General features: G+C 40.2%; 1 protein-coding gene across 2 annotated transcripts; it reads left to right on the top strand.

Moving 5' to 3' along the window:
• The first annotated feature begins 236 nt into the window (after positions 1–236).
• atp5f1c (ATP synthase F1 subunit gamma) lies at positions 237–14,176 on the top strand. Of its 2 annotated transcripts, XM_072562999.1 has the most exons (9): positions 237–364; positions 3,326–3,360; positions 6,000–6,131; positions 6,790–6,994; positions 7,574–7,717; positions 8,863–8,927; positions 11,426–11,581; positions 12,113–12,209; positions 14,040–14,176. In XM_072562999.1, the coding sequence occupies exons 1-9, from the start codon at positions 324–326 to the stop codon at positions 14,041–14,043; spliced, it is 879 nt and encodes a 292-aa protein (XP_072419100.1). In that variant the 5' UTR covers positions 237–323; the 3' UTR covers positions 14,044–14,176. The 2 variants fall into 2 exon arrangements, with proteins under 2 accessions (XP_072419100.1, XP_072419099.1); XM_072562998.1 differs by lacking the exon at positions 14,040–14,176 and having other exon boundaries at positions 309–364; positions 12,113–12,213.
• The last annotated feature ends 7,107 nt before the right edge of the window (positions 14,177–21,283 follow it).

The following is a 21,283-nucleotide window of genomic DNA, read 5'->3' as shown; positions in this document are numbered from 1 at the left end:
AAACCTTTTCACCCTTCCTCTTTGTGTTGCTTTTTTTCCCCCCGGTAATTTAAAATCTGAGGGGAGGGAATATTTACAACTTTACCGCGGGCAACGCAGTCGGAGGTGGAGGGGGCGAAAATGTGTCGAATGGCCTTCTGGGAACTGTAGTTCGAACACCGGCTTGACCGCGGCCTGTCGACGGCAGAGGGGACTACGGCCCCCAATGTGCAGCGCGCGGTTGGTGGTCCCACCTCGCCGGGTGTTCACGTGGACTAACAGCTGACGCATGCGCGGTTGCTGAGCGCTGACCTTCAGCCGTATCCGCCCGGGAAGGAGTCACCATGTTCGCCAGGAGTGGTGCTTTGCTGTTTGAACCCCAATGGTAATGGACATTGTCTCTGTGTAATTAAACTGCGGCTTCTCCTTTTCGAGAGGAATGCTCTCAGTTAAACTGCAGGGCGGTGCAGTGTTCCCTTCCGTGTGTTATTGATCTGGGTCGATGACCCCAGGCTTGGAGGCCTTTTCCAAGGAAACCCTTTGACTGCCTCTTCTTGCAGCCTCTGTACGCCTCCTAGGATTGTATTTTGATGTGGCCTCTCGTAAACAGCTGGAAGGTTCTTCCTTTCTGTTTGGTTGGACGGATCCTACTTGTTTTTTTAAAAAAAATAAAAGATCCTAATGTAGCATTTATATAGCGCCTCAGAAGAATCCAAATCACACATGGGATGGAGTACAATGTTGTTGCATAGAAAGTTTGCTCACAGCAAGCTTTCCCCCCCCCCAAGCAAATGTGACAACGACGAGGTAACCTGTTGATTGATGGCTAAGTATTAGCCAGGATACTGTAAAACTCCCCTCTTATTCAATTGAGGGGATAATACTGTGAAATTGCTTTCTTGTGTCCACCTGAGTTGATAAGTGAGATCTTGGTTATAAACAGTTTGGGCAGAGAGATCATGTCTGTTGATGCAGAAAATACCAGAATATACAGCAATTTTTAAAAAATCTGAAATGGGGCTGTTTTGTCATGAGTCTTTATTAGAGGTGTTATTCAGTTATGATTACAACATCTGTGACAGTGCTAATGACTTTACCATCATTCTTTAATTGTAGAAACAGTGAAGTAATGATTCTAGTGAGTCCCTGATTTATGGACTTAATAAAGTGATCCAATACTGGGATGTAATTTTAAAGATCTGACACCGGTCACTTCCTCTAATTAGGAATTACTATTTTGCATTATTTTGCCTTGTGTTCAGATGTTTGCACAAATCAATTTAACAAAAGGAACCTGTTTGTAATCTGCAAACTAACTTAGTTGGATTGCAGGGCAAGGCCATCATGATATACAGTACTTTATTAATTTAAATGAATTGGATTATTATGTAACTAAAACAAAAACAAAATCATGTTCATTGAACATAATGTAATTGTAAATATCCCAATGGCATGAAGTCCAATTAGCGTGCTTATTTTGTGATGCAAATGCTGGACTGAATTGATTAGATTAAATTAGATTACTTACAATGTGGAAACGTGCCCTTCAGCCCAACAAGTCCACACCGACCAGCTGAAACGCAACCCACCCAGACCTATTCCCCTACGTTTACCCCTTCACCTAATACTACGGGCAATTTAGCATAGCCAATTCACCTAACCTGCACATTTTTGGATTGTGGGAGGAAACCGAAGCACCCAGAGGAACCCACGCAGGCACGGGGAGAATGAAGATAAAATAGCTGTTACTGAATGAGGATTTTGAGATATTAGACATGTAAAATCAAGTTGAATCAAGGTACAACAGAAGTTTTGCCAAGGAATCATCTTAATATTTGTAACATTGAAACCTTTTAAAAGTTTTCCAAAAAGTGTTAGCATGTGTTTATCTACGGTTTGAAAATTTACTATTTTCCCATTTATTGATTTTCTTTTTCCATTTCATTTGTTCATGGAGGAGATGACTTTAGTTGAGACGTGATACCAAAAGAAACAATAGGTAATTGGGTATTGTAACAGTTCAGCATGTAGAAATTTGTATAATGAGGAGACTGGATTTCTCCTTATGATAGCCGATGTACATAATAATCAAAAGCCACATTGATCTTTTCTGTTATCCTCCTGTTCAGCATTCTGTTAAATAATGATTAGGTTGAACCTGTTTAATTTATCGGACTCTAGTTGTAGTGCTTTATTCCTGATCTGAAAGAGGGAAACTAATTTAATACTGCTCAGTTATTGAACCTGGACCACTTCTGTGTATGGTCTGTGTTGTATTTGCACAACAGTCAGTGTGGGATGTAGCAGTGATGAACTACTTTCAGTGATGGCTTGCAATACTCATTTGCTCTTTAAGTTTATCTTATACCGTTTGAGTTTGAGAAAACATTAGTTTGATTTGTGCACTTGAGAAAATTTTTAGAATTGCCTATTCTATATTAAGGTATTCGTACTTAAGCAAATAACCAAAGAACTGCAGATGCTGGAAATCTGAAACAAAAATTGAAATTGCAGGGGAAGCTCAGCAGATCTGCCAGCATGTGTGGAGTGAAAGCAGAATTTTGTTCCAGTGACCCTTATAAGATATAATACTGTTAGAGGAATCTAGTTGATTAGGGGTAACGTAATGTGATCAGGTGTGCTGCTGCAAATGTGTGCGCAAGTCTGGCTACTTTATAATTGATCAAAATTGGGCTTTGCCAGGATTTAGAATTCATGATATATAACCGTAGTTAATTCTGTACTGAACAAGTGTTGGACTTAAAGTAAGGTCTCCTCTGATGCTAAATTATTCTATTTATACCTAGTACAAAGTGTTCAACTCTTCTTTCTGACATCTATAGTCACCTTTTATATTAAAGGAACGTTTTTACTGACAGTAGTATTTCCCATAATGCATTTAACTGAACATTTCTGTGAACTCCAATACAGAGAAAAAATATACACTGAGAAATCAGAGTTAACATTTCGGGTTGAGTGATCCTTCCTCAGAACAAGTCATCTTGGATTTGAAACATTAACTCATTTTCTGTGTCAACAATGCTGCCAGATTTGCTGGGTTTATCTGGCACTTTGTTTTTGTTGTAGGAAATTGTACTCATACAGTTCATACATTAAGCGACCAGCTTATCAAATAGCAACAAGGTGAACATTGCTGAGTTTGGCAATCTGCATTTATGCTTGCACATCCCAAGGTATTAGGAATGTGTCCAGGAGCATCAACCAGTAGATAAGATCACGGTCGTTAATTTCTGCAGAGTGGGTAGTTGAAATTTCTAGTTTCCCACCCAAATAATATATATTTCCTATTTAACTTTACTAAAGTCCAATCTCAATTATGTTACAGGGGCCAAGTTCGAAACATGGCAACCCTGAAGGACAGTAAGTAGCCTACTTTCTTCATTATTACAGAACACTTTGATAAATTGAAGAGGTAAATTGTGAATGTCTTAAGCTTTGATATATGATTTGATTTATTGGTCTCACATACGCTGAGATATAGTGAAAAGCATTGTTCTGCATGCTATCCAGGCAAATCATACCTTATATAAGTACATCAGGGTAATAGAACAGAATGCAGAATATAGTTTCATGGCTGCAAAGAAGGTGCAGAGAGAGATCAACTATATCCGAGAGGTCCATTCAGAAGTCTGATAACGTCAGGAAAGAAGTTGTTCTTGAATCTGTTTGTATATCTTTTCAAACATTTGTATCTTCTGCCTGACAGAAGAGGGTGGAGGAAAGTATAACCAGGGTAGGAAGGGTCTTTGATGTTGGCTGCTTTTCTGAGGCAGTGGGAAGCACAGACGGAGTCACTGAATGGAAGGCTGCTTTGTGTGATGGACTGGACTGCGTTCACAACTCTGTAGTCTTGGGCAGACCACTTGCCTTTCCAAGCTGTGATGCATCCAGAGAGGATGCTAAAATTGGTAAGAGTCAGCTTAAACAGTCACCAAATTAAGACTGTGGTAAGGAGGAATGTCTTCCCTGAGAGTCTTTGGAATTTCTTGCCACAATGGGGGCAGAGTATTTGTGTATATTTAAGGCTGTGAGAGATTCTTGATCAGCAGGGGAATTGAGGGTTATGGAGAAATGTTAGGAAATTAATGTGGGGTCTGTTGGATAGCCATAATTCTATTGAATGATGAAGGAGGCTGAAGGGGCAAAATGACATACTCTTGTTCCTATTTCTTTAGGTCTTTATAAAGGACAGACAGTTCCATCACACTGTTGACACCTGTGTTTCTGTGTACTTAAAATATTTTTGCAAGTTGTCTTTGTGGTGGTGTCCTTATCTCTAGGCCATAAGGTCCAGCTTCAATTTCTATCTGCTTTAGAACTGTGTGATAACATGTCTGAAAAGATTAATTTTGTTTTAATGGATTGCATTAATAATGGGTCATAAGAGTGGTCAATGTTCTAAAATACATTGCATTGGGAGCTTTGGCATGGTGATAAGTAAAACAAAACTGTGTGTTAAATTCAGAGTTAAAATATGAAGTCAGTTTAGCAGTCTTCTGTTTGGGGGAAAAGAAATGAAGCAATGCTCGGAGTTTGCTGTCTGAAAAGATCTATTTTAAACTGAATTTCAGTGTATGGAAACCAAGACTGCTTAGTCCAAAAGTTGGGGACAAAAAGTGAGTGACTGTTAAACGTGCAGGAATAAAATTTACATACTTTTATTAAGTGCCCTCTCATCAAAATTTGTTTCTTGTCACTTCACCAGTTAGACAGAGAAACCTTAATAGATAAAAATAACTGAGTCCAAGTCATAGGAATTGTCTCCTTTTAGATGGATAGTTTAATTATTTTGTATTTAAATTCCCCATCAAAGGCATGTTATTTATAGAGTCATAGAGACGTATAGCATGGAAACAGACCCTTCCGTCCAACTTGTCCATGCCAACCAGATATCCCAACCCAATCTAGTCCCACCTGCCAGCACCCGGCCCATATCCCTCTTAAACCCTTCCTGTTCATATACCCATCCAGATGCCTTTTAAATGTTGCAATTGTATAAGCCTCCACCATTTCCTCTGGCAGCTCATCCCACACTCGTGCCACCCTCTGTGTGAAAATGTTGCCCCTTACGTTTCTTTTATATCTTTCCCCTCTCACTCTAAACGTATGCCCTCTAGTTTTGTACTCCCCTACCCCAGGGAAAAGACTTTGTCTATTTAACCTATCTATGCCCCTCATGATTTTATAAACCTTTGCGAGATCACTCCTCAGCCTCCGACACTCCAGGGAAAACAGCCCCAGTCTGTTCAACCTCTCCCTATAACTCAAATCCTCCAACCCTGGCAACATCTTTGTAAATCTTTTCTGAAACTGTTCAAGTTTCACAACATCTTTCCAATAAGGTGGAGACCAGAATTGCACACAATATTCCAACAGTGGCCTAACCAATGTCCAGTACAGCCGCAACATGACCTCCCAACTCCAATACTCAATAGTCTGACCAATAAAGAAAAGCATACCAAATGCCGCCTTCACTATCCTATCTATCTGCGACTTTACTTTCAAGGAGCTATGAACCTGCACTCAACGGTCTCTTTGTTCAGCAACACTCCCTAGGACGTTACCATTAAGTGTATAAATTCTGCTACGAATTGCTTTCCCAAAATGCAGCACCTCACATTTATCTGAATTAAACTCCATCTGCCACTTCTCAGCCCATTGGCCCATCTGGTCAAGATGCTGTTGTAATCTGAGGTAACCTTCTTCACTGTCCACTACACCTCCAATTTTGGTGTCATCTACAAACCTACTAACTTTACCTCTTATGCTTACATCCAAATAATTTATGTAAATGATGAAAATTAGTGGATCCAGCACCAATCTGCTGCAAAGTAGTTTTTCATGTTCTTCCAGGAATATCCACAGCTGGTAATAACAGAATGTGACATTTATAGGCAGGTAGATAAAAGTGACTTCAGGATGTATTTTAGACTTCATTATGTGATGTGAAAATATGGTCCAGGTAAAGCACTGCTTGATTAAATATTTGCCTATTTCAGTTACCAGGCGCTTGAAGTCCATCAAAAATATCCAAAAGATTACCCAATCCATGAAAATGGTGGCTGCAGCAAAATATGCTAGAGCAGAGAGAGAACTGAAACCAGCAAGAGTTTATGGAACAGGAGCTCTTGGTACGGTAATAAAGGCATCTGCACTAGAATTATATAATGATGAATATTTAATGTAGATTGCTGAGTGGTATTTCTTTCTTCTTCACTGCAGCAGTTTTGGGCAATACCATGAGCCTGTTTTTTAGTCCATGTCCTATCTATAGTGTTCGGAGAGACTGAAAGCACGTGCTGAGCAGCCAACTGAATTAATCCATTCATTTTGTGCTGCCTGCAATTCCCGCCAAAAAAAACTCAAAAGTTAAATTTGAAACAGTTATTCCATTAATTTGAAAATGAAATTAAATTGCTTCTTATCATCTTCAAATTTGCAAACTCCCATTTCTAAAAATGAGCAGTTAATCAGACATTGTATGAACGTAATGGTTTTGAAATGCTATGAAGCCGCATCATTGAGTGTTTTGGTGGAATTACTCTAGTTCTTTGGCAATTAGTACTGCCCATTTTTTCTAGAAGCCCACCAAATATCATGCATGAGTCTTACTGGCATTTGTAAAATCTTCCTTTTAAGCTATTGCGCTGTTTACACAGAAAATGCTGCACTTGATTGAATGGAATTGATTAAAATGTAAAAGTTGCTCAAGTTTTTTGTTTTGACAAATCTGATGAGCCACAATATGAATACAAGCTTTATTATTGACCCTGTTTATTTTTCCACAAGCTCTGTATGAAAAAGCAGAAATTCAAGCACCTGAAGACCAAGCCAGACACTTGATCATTGGGGTGTCTTCTGATCGTGGTCTTTGTGGTGGTATCCACAGTAATGTTGCTAAGAACATAAGAAATCAAATAGAGGAGTTGACTGCTGCAGGGAAAGAGGTTAAGATTGTTCCCATTGGTGAGAAGCTGAGAGCACTGCTATACAGGTATGTTATCGTTTTGAGTCTGAAAATCTGTCCATGCTCAAAAACATTGATAATTTACTCTAGACTAAAATACTATCAGCTGAAAATAATGTGGGTTGATGGTATGAATACATGGCATCATTAAGTTTCTCTTTGTTGTTTCCATTTTGAATGACTTGCAACCTCACCATCACACGAGTAGGAAAAGGTGAATGTTTATTATATTTCTCCATAATCATTTTAAGGTTCATGTTGTAACTACAAGTTGCTGATTCTGTTTCCTTGTTAGACTGTTATATTATATTTTACACTACTCAGTGCAGACCCCTTCACATCAGACTAATAATGAAGACAATCTGTCTTCAGATTTAAAGTATGAACAGCTTTCTGCTAAATCATCCAGACGATTACTTACATATTCATTTTGTTGCAAGGTAATACTCCACTATGGTTTTAGCAGTACTATGGTCTAATAATTTGGAGGCAAACCCAATTCTGAAATTACACAAGTTGTAAAGCCATATTCTATAAGCACGTTGGGAAACTATTGACCAAACTTTTCAAGTTTGAGGCTGACTCCATTCTTGCTTTACATTGTAGAAAACATGGAAGTCAAATGCTGGTGATGTTCAAGGAAGTGGGCCGGAAACCACCAACATTTGGTGATGCTTCAGTTATTGCGTCTGAGCTCTTGAACTCTGGCTTTGAGTTTGATAAAGGTTCTATTGTATTCAACAGGTTTAGGTAAGTTACTTAGCGTGAGTTTTTTTTTACTTTAGTTTTTTCCGTACAATCCACCTTCTCCCTTGATTGTCCTTACGGTTCAACTTAACCATTTGCTTACGTTTTCTGCTTCCTCTGTGAGTCAATATTGCTATTGTTGTTCTTTCGTTAGCATCCCTCCTTTTCAAATCCACCACAATTCTCTTCACCTTGCTCAAAAGAAAAGTGGGGATCTGTTTACTTTCTGCAACTGGAGCTCCATCTTGAAAGGCCATGAACAGACATTACTTCTCCGTTTGGAGCCCACTTATCTCAACATTTCCCTCTGCAATCTATTAATTACAGCCTCTGCCCTGCTCACAGCACTAATTCTATGTTGATCAAAGTCAAAAATGAAACCTCTAACACTGTAACAAAAGTGCACATCTTTGCATTGGGATACTAATACCAGAACTGAGGTGCAAGCATTATTGTTTTCCTCATAGATTTAAAGAAGCACATGGATTCTGCAACAATAAACTGATCAATCTGATTCAAGCAGCTCATTAAATGTTGGCCAGCCAACAATGCCCACATCTCATGAGTGATGAAACAAAAACAGATTGTGGGTGGCACAGTGGTTAGCACTGCTGCCTCTCAGCGCCAGAGACCTGGGTTCAATTCCCGCCTCAGGCATCTGTCTGTATGGAGTTTGCACATTCTCCCCATGTCTGCGTGGGTTTCCTCTGGGTGCTCCAGTTTCCTCCCACAGTCCAAAAATGTGCAGGTTAGATGAATTGGCCATGTGTTAGGTGAATGGGGTAAACGTAGGGGAGTGGGTCTGGGTGGGTTGCTCTTCAGAGGGTCGGAGTGGACTTGTTGGGCCGAAGGGCCTGTTTCCGCACTGTAGGGAATCTAATCTAATCTAATCATGACAAGGCACGTTAGATATCAAGGGGCTTTTAAACAAAAAGCTTAGAGTATAATTTTCTATATAAATGCAAGTTAGTGAAATAAGTGGGTCGCAATTAAGGGAAGTGCATGGGGTATTCCAGTCATGAGGTAATTTGCCTACACATGAAGTTGTATGCATTGTAGTAACTGCATATTTAATTTGGATTTGTTTTGAAAGGTGTGTAACAATTGCATCTTAATTCCTGCCACAGATAACGTCTCCTTGTTTTTAGGTCTGTGATTTCTTACAAGACTGAGGAGAAGCCAGTCTTCTCTTTTGAGACTCTTACAAATGCTGGTAAGTTACCATGTCTGTAAAGTAGGTAGATGAATATGGTGTTACTCTGATTCACCTTGTTGAATTACCACTTTCTATTTAGATAGTTTATTGCAATTTATAAACAAATAATTGACATTGGTACTAATGAGAACTGTTACAAAGTCACAATATCCTCACAATGTAGTTATATATTATACTCTAACTTTGCAAAAAGGCGAAGGCTGGTTCGTCTGACATGGGTAATATTTTAGAGTCCATTATTAATCATGAAATCGTGGAATACTTTGAAGTGTGTGTAATTTGGGCTCAATCAGCACGACTTCAGGGGAGATAATGCCTGACAAATCAGTTGGAATTCTTTAAGAAGGTAACGAGCAAGTTAGACAAAGGAGACCCAGTGGATGTGATCTATTTGGATTTCCAGAAGGTCTTTGATATTATGTTGCAAGGGAGGCTGCTAAATAAATTGAGAGCCTGTGGTGTTAGAGGCATGTTACTGGCATGGATAGAAGATTGGCTGACCTGCAGAAAGCAGATAGTAGGGATAAAGGGGTCTTTCTCAGGATTACAGCTGGTGACTAGTGGAGTTCTGCGGGGGCCCACATTGAGATCAGAACTATTCACGTTATACATTGACCATCTAAATGAAGAAACGGAGGACATAGTTGTGAAGTTTGTACATTACACAAAGATTGGTGGATGGATAGGTAGTGTTGAGGAAATGGTGAGGTTGCAGAAGAACTTTGACAAGCTAGGAGAATGGCAAATGGAATTCAATGTGAGGAAGTGTGAGATAGGAAAAATAGAGGCAGAAAATATTTTCTAAATGGGCAAAGGCTTCAGATATCCGGATTCTCTTAAGGTTAACATGCAGGTTCATTGGTCAGCAAATGCCCAATATTAGCATTAATTTCAAGAGGGCTGGAATAGAAGAGATGTATAAGGCTCTGCATTTGGAATATTGTCAATAGATTTGGGCCCTATACTCTAAACTGCCCTTGTAACTACTTGTTAAAATACAAACTGTAGGAGCAGAATTAGGCCATTTGTCCCATCAGATCTGCACTGCCATTTGATTATGTCAGACCTGTTTCTCAACCCTACTCTTCTGCCTTATCCACACAACTCTTGATCCCTTCACTAGTCAAGAACCTACCTTATCTCTATTTTAAATATACTCAAGGACTTGCCTCCATAGCCCTCTGTGGCAACAAGTTCCACAGATTCACCACCCTCTGACTGAAGAAATTTCTCCACATCTCATTTTAAATGGTCGTCCCTTCATTCTAAGGCCATGGCCAAGTGTCTCCAACCAGTGCAAAACACACATTATTCTTATGCTACAATTAAAATACAAACAAAAAGATTGGTATAAATTTATTGGAAAACTTGACAGTATAATAGATTATTCGAACGGTTGCTGTTTAGTTATTAAATATGGTAACATACTATAAACACAGCCTTGGGCAAAGGCAAAATCATTAAAATAAATTGGCTGACAAGCAATATTTCTCCAGTTCAGGGGAAAACACCAAGAGAAAATTCTGGCAGAGAAAGAGGTGGGGCATGGGGGGATCTCAAGAGTTTTAGTTGTTGGAGGGTGAGATACATGGTACCTTCAAAACTCAACAGTGGAAAACTAAACTGAAACCCTGGTTCTGTGGGAGCCTGACCCCACCCCTCTAAGCTGTATCCATTGTTTTAACTTTTTAATAATGTAAACAGCTTTGGTTTTTTTTTTAACATGGAAGTGACAGCTCGCTACCTTTGGTCTCAACCTATCTTCATTTTTTAAAAAAACACAAAATACATTTCTTAAAGCCAGAATAAAATCAGAGGTGTGTGTCAGAGTTGTATATTCTGGCTAGAAGGTGTATTTGAATTTCTTGTAACAAGTGGAAGAAAAATAATTATTTCTTAAAATATTTGCCAGCCCACTTGTTTGCCTTTAAATTTATTCCATTCATTAGAATGTTGGTTACATCGATGATCAATGAGCATTGCCAACGTGTTTATTCAGAATTGTTACCTCGCCCTATTTGAATAAACATTTTCAAAGCTCAAATATATTGTGTCTTTAAAGGTGACCTCACTTAACAAAAACTGTGGCTGTTTTATATTTAACAAGCAATAAGTTGAACTTGCTTTGGATCTAATAACGAGAGGTCACGCTTTCAAGGTGAGAGGTGGAAAGTTTAAGGGGGTTACATGTGGCAAGTACTTCTCACAGAGGGTGGTGGGCGTTTGGAACGCGTTGCCAGCGGAGGTGGTAGAGGCGGGCACAGTATATTCATTGAAGATGCTTCTGGATAAATGCATGAGTAGGTGGGGAGTAGAGGAATACAGATGCTTAGGAATTGACCGACAGTTTTAGACAGTACATTTGGATTGGCTCAGGCTTGGAGGGCCTTTGTTCTTTAATCTTTATTTTCACATTATTTATATCATTACACTAATGTAACTTGTCCATATTTGTGATGACCTAACCACTAATCAGTCTTTAACTTTATTTCTAGAGAACATTAGTGTTTACGATGATATTGATGCAGATGTTCTGCGAAACTATCAGGAGTTCTCTCTAGCAAACATCATCTACTTAAGCTTAAAGGAATCCAGTACAAGCGAGCAGAGTGCTAGGATGACTGCTATGGATAGTGCCAGCAAGAATGCCTGTAAGAAATGTTTGTTATCTTTGAAAAGTATCTTGTGAGCTTTACTCATGATTTTCCAGATTTACACAGTGAGATTATGAGGTCTTACAAACCAGAAAAGTGTTGCTCGATACTTGGTATAGTTGAACTCACAGGAGCACTACAATATCCCTGAAAACACTTAGGCCAATGTAGAGAAAATTAGCTGCTATTTCTTTTGATCATGACTCATTAATCTTTGTAACTGGAGCATTAAGAGTGCGATAACAGAATAGAATTGGCCATCATCCCTCAGACCCAATGAATGGTAGCCATTGAAACATAGTACTGGCAAACAGCTGTTGCCACTTGAATCACACCAACAAAAAAAAATCAATTCCTCAGAAGCAGTAATTTTCTTTGGGGAGGTGGGGGGAGTGGAGGAGTGGGTGGTGGTGGTGGTGAATTCTCCAGCATTATTTCCATTGACCCAATGTTCACTCTTGCCTCTCTCTGATTTTATTCTCTATCTAAAAGCTAATGTACTTAAATAATAACGTTTTTTTCTTTTAGCGGAAATTATTGACAAGCTGACTTTGACATTCAATCGCACTCGCCAAGCTGTCATTACCAAGGAGCTTATTGAGATTATCTCCGGTGCTGCTGCTCTGTAAGTATTGTGGTGAGCATTAACTTGTTGAATATGGAGAAAAGTAACTAATGGTTTTACTGGGGACCTTATATCTATGTATCATGAACAAATTGAAGGTGGAAATTAAATCTCAATAACATGAAATGTAGATCCCAGGATACAAAAGCTGTTGTAACTAAGGCAGGGGTAAAAGAATAAGAAAGTTTAAGATAGGTAGGGGTAAGGCCATGATGAGATTTTTAAAAGTTATAGTGCTGTTTAATCAGGAACAAGGTCAGTGAGCACACAGTATTGATGAACCTCCCAAATCCATGACCTCTACCATCTACAAAGAACAGAAACAGCAGGTACACGGAAACTTGCAACACCACGTTCAAGTTTCCCACAGAGTATCACGCCATCCTGATTTGGAACCATATCACCAATCCTTCACTTTCCCTGGGTCAAAATCTTGGGATTACTTTCCTAACAGCACTGTGTCTCTACCTCTCATACATAGACTATAGATGTTCAAAAAGACAGCTCACCATTGTCTTAAGGACTATTATGAAGGGTTAGTAAAGGTTGGCTTTGCTAGTGATGCTCACTTGCCAGAACAAAAAAAAAACTTGGGACTTGGTTGGAGTTGAGACATAAGCAGCAGAGTTTTGAATGACAATGAGTTCAACCTGATGATTCCACTAAATTTTTGGAACTGCCCAATTGTTTTCTGTGATTACCCTAAGATATTCCCTCTTTTGATTCCGCTGTCAGTGATACATTAATGGTATTTATAATCTTTAATCTTGAAGATCTCTCTGTTTACTACTTCAAAACCATAGATGAAAGTGGGAACTCCTCTGTTTTCTATGACATTTAAATCTTGTCCTTGTAAGGGTGTTTTTCTTTTCCCTTGTTATTTGCCTTATACAGGGTTATCATGTCACTTTTTTTTTGTATAATTGAATGTGCTCATTGTTCTAACTAATCCAGTGTCCTGCAATGTTGTTTTTAATTCTTGTTAAAGTTTATCATAATAACACAAGATTATATGTGAAGCTTTGCTTTCATTGTATTTGGTTTTACCTTTTTTTTTGTTGTGGTTTGTCACTGCACCAATTCTGTTCTTGTCATGCATGCCTTTAAATTGTATGTTGTATCGTTTCATTTGATGTTTTTGTTTATTCTTTTCATATTACCTTGAGTACTGTTGTGACCACATTACTTGGTTTTATATATGCCTTGCTGTCTTGTTTACCATTTTGGGCTTAAATTTGACCATGACTGAATTGCATGTACAGATTTATGCATCATTTCTTTTTTGTTTACTTCCTGCAAATACAAGGAGTTTTTAAGTTTACTGCAGTACTTTTGGACCATGAGGTAAACATTTATACTGGTACAAGTGGCAAACATAGATATTGCTAAATGTGCAAGGGCTAGTAGTATTTTGCAATATAGAATTTTCTGTTCTTCCTGTGTGTTTATTGCCATTGAAGAGAAGGTTAATATTTTCTGTAGTATTAATTTCAGATTTAGTCCAGCAATGTAACCAGGAGTGGTCAGGTACATTCCATCACAATTGGGAAATACCTGACACCTTTTCAGCGGCTTCTAAAGGAGCTGTCTAATTTGCAATTTGAAGCACTAGAGGCACAACTCTCAGTTAATGACTAATAGTGTATTATATTTATTTTAAATACAGAAATTAGAGTTTTGATCTGCCCGGACTCTGTCCTGTGATTAACAGTAAATATTTCATATTTTACACCCTGACAGAAATGCATCTCAGTGGTGACAGGTTTTGTACTTTCTTCATAATGGAATGAATTCCAATAAATTCAGTTACTTTTGTTATTTATTTTGCAGATAAACATGGGCCTCTGGAAAGCCGCCAGTGGCAATGTGAAAATGTTCGATGATGCTGATGGACAATATTTCTGGCAAATTCATGCAAATCTTCTGAAGTTTGTAAATTATAACAATAAAAAACCTTACACAGTAAATGGCTTCATTTCATTTTAATCTCAATTGGGGCAGAAAGTTGTTTTAAAAAAAGGACTCGAGGGATATTTTGGTTCTGGGAGGGATAAGGCATGAGGGTAGAAATGCAGGAAGTAGGATGAACACAGTCAACAATAATGGAGGGGTAACCTTGGCTGAGGAAAAAGGAAGACATGGGGAGTATTTGCTCCCTTTGAAAATGAGTGGTAGTTCAGGTCTAAAGTTTAGAAAATTCTGTTTAGAAAGTTGAGTCTATTAATCCAGCTTGGGCTGAGCTTCATTGGAACAATTTGGGAGGCCATGAATGCAGAGATCAAAATGACAATGACATGAAAATTTTAACTGGTGAGCAACTGTAAAGTTCAGTCAAGATTACAATTGGAGGTATTCGTCAAAGCCATCCCATTTGCATGTGTTGACCCCCAATGTCAAAAAGGCCACATTGTGAGCAGTGAATACATACCATTAAGATGGAAGTATAGAAAACACTTTCAGCCAGAGGAAGCATTTGAGGCCTCAATGAACAGGGCAGAGGTAAAAGTACATGAGTTTAATCTTCTGCTCTGACATGGGAAGATGGCAAGGAAACAGTGTAGGTTCTGCACGTGATACAAAAGTGGACTAGGGTAGCATGGAGCAGTTTGTTCAGAATTCAGCGTGAGAGAAGGTATGGGTAAGAGGTCACAGAAATGATGGAGGATGGATTTTATTTTTATTTTTTTTCTTGGAATGTCATTGTTGCTCGCAAGGCTAGCATTTGGTGTTCATCCCTATCTGCCCTTGAACAGAGTGGCTTGCTGAGCTATTACAGAGTGCAGTTAATAGTCAATGACATTTGAGAGTCTGGAATTTTGTGATCCAAAATTACTGAGGCTAACATTATTATCATCCACATTTATGAATTGAATTTGAATTCCACCAACTGCCAATGTAAAATCTGAATCCATGTTCCCAGAGTATTATCTAGGTGTCTGGATTGCTCGTCTAGTGACAGCATCTCTCCTCAAGCTGCTGAATGCGGAGGCTGGTAGGGGAAAGATAAGGACAAAAGGGATGTATTGTAGTTTAAGAAGACAAAGTGTAAAGCTAGAAATGGTATAAATGCATTTGAGGGCCCTGTCAAATACAACAGAAGTGTATCCTTGACTGTGGAAGAGGGAGACATTTTGGAAGCTGGCTGCAATGGAGCTGGCGGGAGAATAGAATTATGTTCTCACCAAAAGCAGCAGAGTGAAAGGAAGTATAAATATGGAGGATGTGGAAAAGCTGTGAACGTATAGATATCAGTTGAATTGTAATCACTATTTGAAAGATATCAGCCCTGATAGGCAATGCTCTGATGAATTCTCAAACATTCTACTATTGTTTTCTTGCACCTAAGTATAATATGAACAGGAATGAAAATAACCTGTTAGCACCTGCTTAAATCAGCCTAGACAGCAGGACACCTTTGATATGTTCCTCTCCATAATCATATTTGCTGTACCTTTAGTGCCTGACATTTTTGTGGCAATGACCATTTCCAACAAGAGCCAATATAATCACTAAATCTCCTTCTATCATTGACTGGGAATTCAACTGGACTTGTCACACAAACACTGGCTACAAGAGCATGTCAGAGACTAGGAATATTGTGGTGAGTCACTCAACTGACTCCCTAAAGCAAACCTCCAACGACAAGGCGCAACTCAGGAGTGTGATGCAATACTCTTCACTTGCCTGGATGAGTGCAGCTCCAACAACACTCAAGAGGCTTGAAACCATCCAGGTCAAAGCTACCTCCTTAACTGGCATTACATCCATAAGCACCCACTTCACCACCAAAGCTCAGCATGCACTGCTGCTACTATCTACAAGATGTAATACAGAAATTCATCAAAGATCCTCAGACAGCATCTTCCAAACACAAACCCACAACCACTTCCTTCTGGAAGCACAAGGCCTGCAGATACTGGAGATCAGAGTAGAGAGTGTGGTGCTGGACAAGCACAGCAGGTCAGGCAACATCCAAAGAGCAGGAGAATCGATGTTTTGGGCATAAGCCCTTCATCAGGAATCTGATGATTTCTGATGAAGGGCTTATACCTGAAACATAGATTGACCTGAACTTTTCCAGCACCACATTCTTGACTCTGATTTCCAGCATCTGCAGGCCTCACTTTCTCCCAGCATATATGAGAACACCACCACCTTCAAGTTCCCCACCAAGCCATTCACCATTCTGACTATTGCTATTGCTGGGTCAAAATCCTGGAATTCCCTCTCTAATGGCAGTGCAGGTCAACCCATAACAGACTACAGTGGTTCAAAAAGGCAGCTCATGACTATCTTCTCAAGGTCAACTAGGAACGGGCAATAAACGCTTGCCAGCCAGCAATACCCACATTCCACAAATGAATAAAAGAAAACTACCAGGTAGCACACTTATTCAAGTTACTTCTTTTCTGAAAACATCACAGGGAGGTGATGGCCTAATAGCATTATCACTGGACTATTAATTGAGAGACCCAGATTAAATTCTGGGGACCGGGGTTTGACACCCCCATGGCAGATGGTGGAATTTTAATTCAGTATCTAGAATTAAGAATCTAATGATGAAAATGGGCTTATCACTGATCGGCAACATTGTCCTGTACAGGGGAGGTCATGTCTTACCAACTTAATAGAATTCTTTGAGGAAGTTAGGGCTCGTAGCAACAGAGAACAAGGTAGGACTGATGATTTGCATTTATTTCAATGTAAGAGGCCTAATAGGGATGCAGATGAACGCAGGGCATGGATAGGAACATGGGACTGGGATATCATAGCAATTACAGGGACATGGCTCAGGAATGGACAGGACTGGCAGCTTAATGTTCCAGGATACCAATGCTATAGAGAGCATAGAAAGGAGGGGGGGGGGTAGCGAGAGAGGAAGGGGAATGGTATTTTTGATATGGGATAGCATTACTGCTGTACTTAGGGAGGATATTCCTGGGAATACATCCAGGAAAGTTATTTGGGTGGAACTGAGAAATAAGAAAGGGATGATCACCTTACTGGAATTATATTATAGATCCCTCAATAGTCAGCGGAAAATTGAGAAACAAATCTGTAAGAAGACTTCAGTTATCTGTAAGAATAAGAAGTGTGGTTATGGTAAGGGATTTTAACTTTCCAAACATAGACTGGGACTGCCATAGTGTTAAGGGTTTAGATAGAGAGGAATTTGTTAAGTGTGGGCAAGAAAATTTTCTGATTCAGTATGTGGATGTACCTACTAGAGAAGGTGCAAAACGCCCTCTTCTTGGGAAATGAGGCAGGGTAGATAAGTAAGTGTCAGTGGAGGAGAACTTTGGGGCCAGCAACCATAATTGTATTAATTTTAAAATAGTGATGGAAAAGAATAGATTGAAGTTCTAAATTGGAGGAAGGCTAATTTTGATGGTATTGGGCAAGAACTTTCAAAAACTGATTGGGGGCAGATGTTCACAACTAGAAAATGGGAAGCTTTCAAAAATGAGGTAACTGGAGTCCAGAGACAGTATATTCCTGTTAGGGCAAAACGAAAGGCTTCTAGGTGTAGGGAATGCTGAATGACTAGAGATACTCAGGTTCTGTTAAGAAAAAGAAGAAAGCATATGTCAGTTATAGACAGTAGAGGTGGAGTGAATCCTTAGAAGAGTATAAAGGCAGTAGGAGTATACTTAAAGAAGAAAATCAGGAGGACAAAAAGGGGATATGTGATAGCTTTGGCAAATTGGGTTAAGGAGAATCCAAAGGGCTTTTATAAATGCACTAAGGACAAAAGGGTAACCAGGGTGAGAATAGGTCCTCTTAAAGATCAGCAAGTCAGCCTATGTGTGGAGCCGCAGGAGATGGGGGAAATACTAAACAAATTTTTTGCATCAGCGTTTACTATGGAGAAAGACATGGGAGATATAGAATGTAGAGAAATAGATGGTGACATCTTGAAAAATGTCCATTTTACACAGGGGGAGATACTGGATGGCTTGAAATGCATAGCAGTAGATAAATTCCCAGGACCCAATCAGGCGTATCCTAGAAGACTCTGTGGGAAGCTAGGGAAGTGATTGCTGGGCTTTTTGCTGAGCTATTTGTTTCATTGATAGTCTCAGATGAAGTGCAGGAAGACTGGAAATTGGCTAATGTGGAAGTTGGCTACTATTTAAGAAAGGTAGTAAGGAAAAGCCCGTGAATAATTGACCAGTTAGCCTGACATCGATGGTGGGCAAATTGTTGGAGAGAATCCTGAGGGATAGGACTAACGTATTTGGAAAAGCAAGGACTGATTAGGGATAGTCAGCATGGCTTTGTGAATGGGAAATCATGTCTCACAAACTTGATTGAGTTTTTTGAAGAAGTAACAAAGAAGATTGATGAGGGCAGAGCAGTGGACGTGATCCATATGGACTTCAGTAAGGCATCCCACAAGGTTTCCTCATGGTAGACTTGTTAGCAAGATTGGATCTCATGAAATACAGGATGAACTAGCCAGTTGGATACAGAACTGGCTCAAAGGTAAAAGACAGGGTGGTTGTGGAGGGTTGCCTTGCAGAATGGAGGCCTGTGACCAGTGGTGTGCCATAACAATCAGTGCTGAGTCCACTGCTTTTTGTCATTTATATAAATGATTTGGATGTGAACATAGAAGGTTTGCAGGAGGTTGTAATAAGTTTGCAGATTACACCTGAATAGGCTGGGGCTGTTTTCCCTGGAGCATCAGAGGCTGAGGAATGACCTTATAGAGCTTTTAAAATCATGAGATGCATAGATTCAGATAAATAAAGTCTTTTCCCTGGGGTGGGGAGTGCAGAACTAGAGGACATAGGTTTAGGGTGGAGAGGGGGAAAATTTAAAAGGACCTAGGGGACAACGTTTTCACGCAGAGGATGATACATGTATGGAATGAGCTGCCAGAGGAAGTGGTAGAGGCTGGTACAATTGTAACATTTAAAAGGCATCTGGATGCGTATATGAATAGGAAGGGTTTAGAGGGACATGGGCCAAGTTCTGGCAAATGGGACTAGATTAGGTTCAGATATATGGGTTAGGTCAGCATGGACAAGTTGGACTTAAGGGCCTGTTTCCATGCTGTACATCTCTATGATTCTAAGTGACAAAGTTGATTGATGAGGGAAGGGTTGTAGATGTCAAATATATGGACTTCAGTAAGGCGTTTGATTAGGTTCCCCATGGTATGCTGATGAAGGAAGGAAGTCACATGAGTTCCAGGGTGTACTAGCTAGATGAATAGAGAACTGATGGGTCAGCAGGACACAGAGAGTTTCTAAAAATACAATAGACAATAGACAATAGATGCAGGAGTAGGCCATTCTGCCCTTCGAGCCTGCACCGCCATTCAATATGATCATGGCTGATCATTCCTAATCAGTATCCTGTTCCAGCCTTATCTCCATACCCCTTGACTCCACTATCTTTAAGAGCTCTATCCAATTCTTTCTTAAAAGAATCCAGAGACTGGGCCTCCACTGCCCTCTGGGGCAGAGCATTCCACACAGCCACCACTCTCTGGGTGAAGTAGTTTCTCCTCATCTCTGTCCTAAATGGTCTACCCCGTATTTTTAAGTTGTGTCCTCTGGTTCGGCACTCCCCCATCAACGGAACTGTGATCCGTGGTGTTCCACAGGAATCTGTGATGGGACCACTGTTGTGATATACAAAAATGATCTGGAGGAAGTTATAGGTGGTTTGCTTAGCAAATTTACAGATGACACTAAGATTGATGGAATAGTAGATAGTGAAGGTGACTGTCAGAAAATACAGCAGAATATAGATAGATTGGAGAGTTGGGCAGAGAAATGGCTAATGGAGTTCAATCCGGGCAAATGCCAGGTGATACATTTGGAAGATCCAATTCAAGAGCGAGTTATACGGTAAATGGAAAACCCCTGGGGAATACTGATGTACAGAGAGATCTGGGTGTTCAGGTCCATTGTGGCAACACAGGTCAATAGAGTGGTCAAGGAGACATCCGGCATGCTTTCCTTCACTGGATAAGGTAAGGAGTACAAGAGTTGGCAGATCATGTTACAGTTGTATAGGACTTTGGTTCAGCCACATTTGGAATACTGCGTACACTTCTGGTCGCCACATTATCTGTGGGCGGCACGGTGGCACAGTGGTTAGCGCTGCTGCCTCACAGTGCCAGAGACCCGGGTTCAATTCCTGCCTCAGGCAACTGACTGTGTGGAGTTTGCACGTTCTCGCCGTGTCTGCGTGGGTTTCCTCCGGGTGCTCCAGTTTCCTCCCACAGTCCAAAGATGTGCAGGTTAGGTGAATTGGCTGTGCTAAATTGCCCATAGTGTTAGGTAAGGGGTAGATGTAGGTGTATGGGTGGGTTGCGCTTCGGCGGGGCGGTGTGGACTTGTTGGGCCGAAGGGCCTGTTTCCACACTGTAAGTAATCTAATCTAATCTAAAAAAAGGATGTGAATGCTTTGAAGAGAGTGCTGAAGAGGTTCACCAGGATGTTGCCTGGTATAGAGGGTGCTCGCTGTGAACAGAGGTTGAGTAGATTAGGGTTATTTTCATTAGAAAGATGGAAGTTGAGGTCTACAAAATCATGAGAGGTATGGACAGGGTGGATCGCAGGAAGCTTTTTCCAAGAGTGGTGATCCCAATTACTAGGGCTCAAGGGTTCAAAGTGAGAGAAGAAAAGTTTAAGGGAGATATGCATGGAAAGTTCTTTATGCAGAGAGTGGTGAGCACCTGGAACGTGTTGCCAATGGAGGTGGTAGAGGCAGGGATGATAGCGTCATTTAAGATGTACCTTGACAAATACATGACTGGTCAGGGAGCAGAGGGATATAGATCTTTAGAAAATAGGTGACAGGTTTAGGTAGAGGATCTGGATCGGCGCAGGCTTTAGTAGGCCAGAGGGCCTGTTCAAGTGCTGTAATTTTGTTTCTTCTTTGTTCTTCCCCTCTCCCCTTTTCCTCTTTCCCAGTCCCCCCTCCACTCACGTGCATCCCCTCTTATTCATCCCTCTTACCCTCTTTCCCTTCACCCCTCCCCACTCCTTGTCCCCTCCCTCCCTCCCCTCTCCTCCCTCCCTCCCTCTCCCTAACTTCCTCCCCCTCCCCCACCT

This window comes from Chiloscyllium punctatum, chromosome 44, assembly GCF_047496795.1.
Source record: "Chiloscyllium punctatum isolate Juve2018m chromosome 44, sChiPun1.3, whole genome shotgun sequence".
Classification (NCBI taxonomy): Eukaryota; Metazoa; Chordata; class Chondrichthyes; order Orectolobiformes; family Hemiscylliidae; genus Chiloscyllium; species Chiloscyllium punctatum.
This window is presented reverse-complemented; position numbering and strand designations above follow the sequence as displayed.